Source organism: Zonotrichia albicollis, chromosome 6 (assembly GCF_047830755.1).
Source record: "Zonotrichia albicollis isolate bZonAlb1 chromosome 6, bZonAlb1.hap1, whole genome shotgun sequence".
In the NCBI taxonomy this organism is placed as follows: Eukaryota; Metazoa; Chordata; class Aves; order Passeriformes; family Passerellidae; genus Zonotrichia; species Zonotrichia albicollis.
The window spans coordinates 8521451-8530085 of NC_133824.1; the positions used below are offsets into that span (position 1 = coordinate 8521451).

General features: G+C 39.9%; 1 protein-coding gene across 1 annotated transcript; it reads left to right on the plus strand.

The window, feature by feature from the left end:
* The first annotated feature begins 667 nt into the window (after positions 1-667).
* LOC102068381 (serine protease inhibitor A3N-like) lies at positions 668-8322 on the plus strand. The gene is made up of 5 exons (XM_005483185.3): positions 668-807; positions 3526-4188; positions 5027-5297; positions 5957-6104; positions 6926-8322. The coding sequence occupies exons 2-5, from the start codon at positions 3543-3545 to the stop codon at positions 7118-7120; spliced, it is 1260 nt and encodes a 419-aa protein (XP_005483242.2). The 5' UTR covers positions 668-807; positions 3526-3542; the 3' UTR covers positions 7121-8322.
* Positions 8323-8635: the final 313 nt, after the last annotated feature.

Below are 8635 nucleotides of genomic sequence, written 5' to 3' on the forward strand. Positions count from 1 at the left end.
CAGTCCTGTTGGGAAAAGGTAATAGAAACAAACAACACTTGTTTTCATTTGAACAATTTAAAACTGTGTGAGAGGGTAAGGAGAATGAGAAGTGGGTGAGCACACGCAGTACTCCAACATGTGGGAGTAAACAGCCTGATCCTTGTATTCCCACCATTCCTGCCCAAGGCAGGAACTGAGATGCACCCAGAACTGAGAAAGATGAAGGGACCACATCAGCCAGGGTGGGACATCTATCATGGAAACCTGTCTATCACATACCCCCTCAGTGGTATTAAGCTACAGAGTGAGAAGGTACAGGCAATTACTTTGACATCCATATACAGGCTGAGGATCATGCAGGAGATCTGTCTCAGGGTAGATTTTGGAAGAGCACCAACCTGATTGATACGTGGCTGTCAGCTCCATGTGTGCTTCATCGCAACACAGAAGGTCTGACTTCTGGCACCAAGAGTTAGCGCCTGTTTCTAGTGATTCCAGGCACAACCTCCTGCTTCCCAGTAGGGTCCTGATCACACATTTGCACTTAAGCTCCTCCACATGGTCAGAGGCAGCAGAGAGGATGTCACAGCTGCTATTGAAAAGGCTGAAGATTGTCAACTTCTTTGGCTGAACAACAGAGATGGTCCTTGCGAACCCTGTTCCATCAATATTTGCTTTGTTTCCTCCTTTATTTTGGTTGGCTCTAATTTTTATCGGGTCTGTGTAATGTTTAACATCTCTAATTAAGCAGAAGATGATGAAGCAGTATAAGTAACAGTGTGGGGAACAGCATGGTCAGCTGAATGCAACGGGGCTTCTGATTTTGTAAGTACTACACACACATTTTTGTTTTTAGAGAGTTGGAGATGATGCTTTCTGTAGTCAGTGGAATTTTAATATTAGGTTAATTTCATTTCTCTGTTGTGATTTGGTTCTGTGTGGATGTTGCAATGAAATATTAACCAAGCAGATGTGCAAGGGACCAGTGGGACCTGCTGTTCTGGGGAAATATGCTTAGACTGAAATCAAACTAAAAAAACCCTTTGAAGTCATGGTGACTTATTAAGTACTTGTTAAAAGAGAATACTGATGTAATCACCTTTCAGGTTGGAAACAGCCTTCACAGTGACTCAAAATTAGTATAATCCCACTAGTGACTGAACAACCAAGTCCAATTTAAAAACTCTTCTGGTGACTTAATTTATAAAGCAACAATTGAATTGCTAAGGCCAGGCTCTCTAATTAAGACTGGGGTGATTGTAGGGGGTAGGTGGAAGGCCACAATTTAAATTTAATTGCCCCTTTTCCTCCCATAGACAAACTAATATGTGGTCTGGAAGAGAATTCTTTTCTAATTTGCATTAAAAGTATTTCCGGATTTAACAAAGCCTTGACAATTTCTTCAGCTTTGAAATGTCAACAAAAATATTGGTGTCAGAAATCTTCTAATCTCAAAATTTTGAAATTAACATGTTTTTCATTTCTGAAAGGAAAAGTATGTGAGGAAAACTTGATGAAAATATTCAGTGCTTTCAAGCTTTTGATAGAAATACTTCTTCTAGATTTCTGTAGAAAGTTATGATACCAGGAGAAGATTTTAACTGATCTGTTACAGCAGAAGTTAAAAGCATGCCTAATATAAGTTTGCTGCAGAAAAAAAAAATCCCGAACCATACTCTTTGCTTCAGAAATTCTTTAAAATTTAGGCTAAGCTCAATATGGACACAGGAAGTAAAATTATTTTTTTCTTTCTCACTTAAGTGTCTAATATCTCAAATAACTAGAGAAAAACAGACTATGACATGTTTAACATTAAATACATTTGAAACACATTTCCTACTATATTATTTCTTCTTTTTTCCACAGTACATAGGAGTTGTTTGGGTTTTGCCTTTTTATTTTATTTTATTTTTTTTTTACTATGAAAAAGAGGCAGAGTTCTGTTTAAAAGTTATCTGCAAATAGTTTTATCACATTCCAACCTAGGCCATACTCCATCTTTTGTTTTAAGGAAATTCAAATCTAGTGTTACCCCTTGTTATTGTGGGTCACTGCAGTGGGCCCTGGCTGATCTTGGGCAGACCCAGTACACTCAGATCCTAGCAAATATGAGAACACACAGCTATCTTTATGTTTGCTATGAAAAAAAAAAAAAAAAGAAATACTATCAATACAAAAATAAAACAACTGGTTAATCACCAAGAATCCTTGAACTTGGGCTGCCATCAGAAACTCTAAATCTTTAGATAGTATATACAGTCATCTTTCACATCTAGGAATGAATGTAGAACCAAGAGAACTTTACCACAGACATGGGAAAATATACTCCTGAAAGAAAAAATATATAAATAGGCTATATTTGCTGGAAATCAGAAGACAACCCATGACAGTAGAAAAGTTCTAGAAATGTTTTCATGCTGAATATGTGAGGACAAAAAGCTTATTTCATTGACAGCTTGTTACAGTTATGAAGAGGGTTTATATGAGATGCCTCCCTAGAACTGCAGGGAACTGAATTCAGTAAACCAGAGATTTGTTCCAGCTCATGTGGAGAGCAGGTGGCTCATGTGAAGTATATCATGTCAGCTTTAGGAGAACAAGAATAATGAAAAAACTTGTAATCTCCAAGGGAATTAATCTGTGTCGTTTGGTGTCCAAATGGGATGATTGCTTCTCTCCCTCTTTGACCCAGGTCCTTCCCACATCCCATGCAGGTTAACCCATGGTGAGGGGCACACCACCATGTAAGAAGTCACAAACACTTGTCGCAGCTCCCCCAAAAGGAAGATTTCTTCATTCCCAACATGCACCTCATTATCTGACACAAACCTGCTGCTTGCTCATGTCATTGTGCCCACCTCTCTGTGCACTGCTGTCATGGCACAGGATGCTCCAGGCTTTTGCTTTGGAGTTCATGTAGTTCACTTTCTTCCATCACTTATCAGTTTTGGCCAGTAACTGGCCATGTGAGCAAGTAGCCATGAAGTAAACAGGGGTGTGATTTAACAAGCACAGGATAGTCCATGACAGCTCTCTGTCCATGAGGAAAGTGAGGGAATTTCCTCAGTCCCAGTGAGTAGTGAGCTGCGTCACATTTCCTTACATATATCAAATTGCTTTTGGGCAGGTGCTGTGGAATATTTGATGTCTTTGAAACCCACACCCTGCCTTACCTTGTAATAACTTGCATATCTAGATGTACCCTATAGAAGACAGTGTTTTGGGAAGATAATGTCATTGTGAACAAAGATTATTACAGACTGTAGCTTTATATTTTCATTGCCAATGGAAAAAAGTACTGCTTTTTCAGAGCAGTTACAATGGAGTATTATGAATTTCTTATACCTGACATTTTAGTCTATAATTTATTAGAATTTGTTACATAAATTTGACATTGTGCCCATGAAAACTTTAAGCTTGCTATGTACATAGATATTTACAGTTGAACTATGCAACATTTGTGCTAACAAACTATTGATTATTTCTTACTACCAAGCACATCATTAGCATCTGACTGTTTAATGACTGTTTATTTTGTGACAGAACAATTTGAAAAGAAGATGAAGTTTCCCCAGTGCCTGTGTTTACTCCTTGCTGCTCTTTGTGCTGTAACCCATTGCTGCCCTGAAGACATTTGCCATGAAGTCAACAATACTAATCTGCAAGATGGAAGAGAAAATTTATTAACATATAGCTGTGACAAGAAAGGCTCTAACCATGCAGATTTTGTATTTAGATTTTACAAGCAGGTTTCATCAAAAGAAGCTGATAAAAATGTGTTCTTTTCTCCTATGAGCATCTCCACTGCCTTTGCCATGCTGGCTGTTGGTGCTAAATCAACGACTCTCTCTCAGATTTTTGAAGGACTGGGCTTTGATGACCTCACTGAAACTCGCATAAATGATGTACATGAAAGTTTTCACAAAGTTTTGTCAGTACTGAACTGTGCTGATGTTAACATCACATTAAATATAGGGAATGCCCTTTTCACAGCGACTGGGTATGAACCACAGGAGTTGTTCCTACAAAACACCAAAAAATTTTATGATGCAGATGTTTTCTCCAGTGATTTTCATAAACCAGAAGAAGCTACAAAGCAAATCAATAAATATGTAGAAGAGAAAACTAAGGGGAAAATTCCTGAATTAGTTGGTCATCTTGATCCAAGTACTGTACTGGTTCTTGTTAATTATATTTACTTTAAAGGTAAGATGATTAACATATATTTCAATAGATAGTTTTGATACAAAAAAACAATTTTAGGGAACTTATGATGATTTATTACCAGAGTGACAATTTAGAAAAGAGCTAAACTGTGCAGGACCTTTCAAGTAAAGATTAGATCTGGCCAAAAGCAGAATATCTGATTGTTGAGACATACTGATTTCTTTGTTTTGATTTAATTTGCTTGAAAGCTATGGACAGAAAAGTTCCACCCTAGTGGATGCCTCATAGACAAGGATACACATAGTCTCACTGTTTGAGGCCATAATGACTAAAGATGTACATGCCAGTCAGACTTGGTGGACTGACATCCTTGCACAGGGACCCCAGTTTTATGGTAGATCTACTAGGTGCTCTGCATGAAAAACTGGGACATAATATTTTGAGGGCCTGTGCATCTGGAGCCTTGCTCAAATGTTAGGACTCTAACTACTGATGAATTCTACACCATGCAGAGTGCAGTCAGCTTGCATAGGGTACAGCCTAACAGAAAAGCCATGAGAAGGGCCTATGACTGAATGCTTGATTGTTTTTAAATGGCATGAAAGGCATTACACAGGCTTACAGTCAAAGAAGGACTCTCAACTGGTCATCAGCCTTTGGTTGTTCTTCAGCAAGACATTGCATGTGCACACAAAATATGATGAGCTTACTGCACAGTTAGAATGCTTTATTGGGTGTTATGGAGGAGGTTGAAGTGATTTAGAGAGCCTCTTCTCCCATCAATATACCTCCAGTATCCTACATTAAAGCTGGTCTAATTTAAATGAGCCATTCTTCATGATCTTTGAGTGCAACAACATCTCTTTTTCCCCATTAGCTGCCTGGGAAACGTTTTTCGATCCTTTGCGCACACATGAGGATGATTTTTTTGTGAACCCAAATGCATCTGTTAGAGTCAACATGATGCAGCATGATGGTATCTCAAACGTTTACTATGACCAGGAGCTCTCCTGTGTGGTGGTAGAGCTTCCTTACCAGGGCACTGCACGAGCATTGCTTATTCTGCCTGATGATGGAAAGATGAAGCAAGTGGAAGATGCTCTCTCCAAGGAAACGGTTTGTAAATGGGACAGCAAACTTGTGACCAGGTAACTCTTAGAATATGGATTGCTACATTTGAGCACACATCACTCTTTTCAAGGGAAAATGCCAATTTCAGATCACCTCCCACTGGATATAAGGTCCTGATTTCATAAAGGGACGTTTCAAGCAATTCCCCAAAAGAGTCAGAGCAGGGCACAATCACTAAGAAACTGCAGGCTCTGTGACCTGACAGAAGGGGACACAGCATTGTAACAGATGCCTCAAAACTTGCTTGGCTACGTTTTGACTCCTTACCTCTTCTTTAGTGGTGTTAACACAATTCATATTCCTATGCCATAGCGAATATGTCCTAGATTTTATCCTCCTTTTCCCTTACTTTAGGCTTTCCACTGTCCAGCAGACTACTGTCTGCTTACTCTCTTAACTCTTTAGCCAAAAACTCTACTAGCTGCTCATGTGGCACTGGGATGAAAGAGAGACAATGAATAAATTTGGTTATTTTCCCAAAATCACATAGACAGTGTAAATTCAAGAAGATGGTGCATCTCTCAGGAAGCCAAAATTGCTCAAGGAATACAAAGACTACCATCAAACAAATGCGCAATCAAAAGAATGCTTTCAAGTGTTGCCGAGTTGCATACACCCAGCTGGCTGTAAAGAGGCTGCAAGGGCTCACTGCTCTTTTCTTTTCTTTGATCAACAGGAGATTAAATCTGCAGTTGCCAAAGTTTTCTGTTAGTGGGTCTTACGATGTTAAAACCCTGTTTGAGCAAATGGGCATTACTGAAGTGTTCTCAGGTAATGCTGATCTGTCTGGAATTAGTGGCAACCACAATCTCCAGGTTTCACAAGTAAGTAGACAGAGCTGGTGATGGGATGGTGGTTGGCTGATTTGATCAGTTGTGTCTGGGATTTTTAAAGACTTTATTTCCCTCTTTATATTACTGAAGTTGTAAGTAAAACTTACAATGACATGTAGGGGCTAGCTCAGTAATTGTGCTTTTTTACAGAAAGAATCTGCCAGTTCACTTTTGTATTACCTTAATGCTGTTATTAAAAAGCTGGATATTAAATACATAGAGATATTGGGCAACACTTTAAATAACTTCTTTGCACTGGAATATAAGAGTTTACATGAAGTTGTGTCATTTGTAAACTACAAATGAGGAATTCATCATGATATTTGTGTTGATTAATATCTCAATTTTTAATATTCCCAAGGTTTTCAGGAAATCTCCAGTTTGCAGTAGCAGAATTTGACTGTGACAGTTTGAGCTATGATTTAATGCTAAAAATGCCAAATACTGCCCCATATTACCATTTAAATATCAGGTTTTAGTTAATCTTGAAATAAGAGAAAGTGTTGCTAGTAGAAGTCCAAACCATCTAAGAAATTAAACTAGCTTGTACATGGAGTATTTTTATCCCACTCTACTCAGCACTGTTGACAATGCATTTCAGTGTGTCCATGCCAATTTTTAGCCCTCCTTGCTCAGTCCTGGCATTTAAAATACTCCTGTTTCAAACTGTTGGAGATTTATCATACAATAAAATTTAATCTACTGGATTATTACCCCTTTCTTCTCCTAAATGTTCCATAAGAAGAGAATTTATTTTACTCCTGCTTCCTGTCCCATATATAAACCACAGTGTTTTCTCCTATTCTGTGCAGGCAATTCACAAGGCCTTGCTTGAAGTTGATGAGGCTGGAACTGAAGCTGCAGGAGCCACTGCCATCATCTTTACCAGAGTTTCGTTTACTTCTCGTACCATCAAATTCAACAGGCCCTTCCTTATTTTGATCTCTGACAAACAAACTGGCATCACACTTTTCATGGGGAAAATTGTTGATCCTACTAAGGAGTAATAGCTGAGTTATTTGGCACAGTGATACTGGATATGGGTTATAATGGCTACAGCACTTGCAGTTTTGGGCTAGGTAGCGCTGCTAACTAGTGTCTGATTGAGGGATATTCAGAAGTAAATAAGAAATTTTCAAATAAATTAGTAAGGAAAAAACATTGTAAAAAATCACCATCAAGTGACACTTTTTAAATGTAACATTTTCCCCAGCTGAATAGTTGTATTGGGTTTGCATGGTAAGGTTTTGGTAGTGGGGGCCTGTGGGAGGCCTGTGGGGGGGGCCTGTAGGGGTGGCTTCACTCAGCAGCTGCCACAAGTTTCCCCCGTATCAGACAGAGCCACTGCCAGTCAGCTCCAAGGTGGATCTGCTGCTGCTGAAGGCTCAGCCAATCAAGAATGATAGTAACACCTCTGTGGTGACATATTTGAGAAGGGAATAAAATTATTTTGCAGAAGTAATTGAGGCCAGAGGAGTTCAGAGTGAGAATAAATGACGGAAATCATCCTCCAGACACCAAGGTCAGTGCAGAACTAGGGAAGAAGGTGCTTCAGGTGCCAAAGCAAAGATCCACCTGCAGGCTGTGGTACAGCCCAGGGTGAGCAGGCTGTCACCATGCAGCCCATGGAGGTCCAAGGGAGAGCTGAGATTCACCTACAGCCTAAGGAGGAGGCCAAATCAGGTTAGGTGCATGTCCAAAAGAAAGCTGTGACCCCATGGGAAGCCCACACTGGAGCAAGCTCCTGGCAGGACCTGCACACCCATGGAGAGAGGAGCCCACTCTAGAGCCCGAACGAGCACTCAGGGCCTGAAGGACTGGATCCTGTGGGAGAGACCACAATGGAGAAGCCTGAAGGACTGCATCCTGTGGAAGGGACCACACTGGACCAGCCTGGGCCTGAAGTGCTGCATCCTGTGGAAGGGACCACACTGGAGCAGTTCATAAAAACCTGTAGTCCATGGGAAGGGCTCATGCTGGAGAAGTTTGTGGAGGACTGTCTGCTGTGTGAGGGACCCCACACTGGAGCAGGGAAAAGGCTCCTCTCCCTGAGGAGGAAGCAGCAGCAGAACCACAAGATGAACTGGCCATGAGCCTTATTGCTTGTCTCCCTGTGCTGAGACAAAGGTGTTTCTAAGATTTGTTTTACTTCTCATTATCCTGCTCTGGTTTTAATTGGTAATAAATTTAGTTAATTTCTCCAAGTCTATTTTGCCTGTGACAGTAATCAGTTTGTGATTTCTCCCTATCCATATCTCATCTGACTCATGAACCTTTCATTTTATTTGCTCTGCATTTCCCAGTTGAGGAAAGGAGTAATGGTATTACTTTAGTGGGCATTTGTCATTCAACCAGGATCAAACCACCATAACAATTCAACTTATTAATGCATATCCCAAATTTTCCACGGAAGATAACTTTTTCTTAAGTACGCTCTTATATTTAAAAATTAATTATCTCTGCTAAGGAGTTTTGTCCTGCTTTCAGTTCTGGATTACTCATCAAAAGTTTTATCCCAATAT

Coding starts and splice junctions, on each gene's coding strand:
- LOC102068381 (XM_005483185.3), top strand. CDS start 3,543: ATGAAGTTTCCCCAGTGCCTGTGTTTACTCCTTGCTGCTCTTTGTGCT. Junction 4,189..5,026: donor TAATTATATTTACTTTAAAG/GTAAGATGATTA, acceptor TTTCCCCATTAG/CTGCCTGGGAAACGTTTTTC. Junction 5,298..5,956: donor GACAGCAAACTTGTGACCAG/GTAACTCTTAGA, acceptor TTTGATCAACAG/GAGATTAAATCTGCAGTTGC.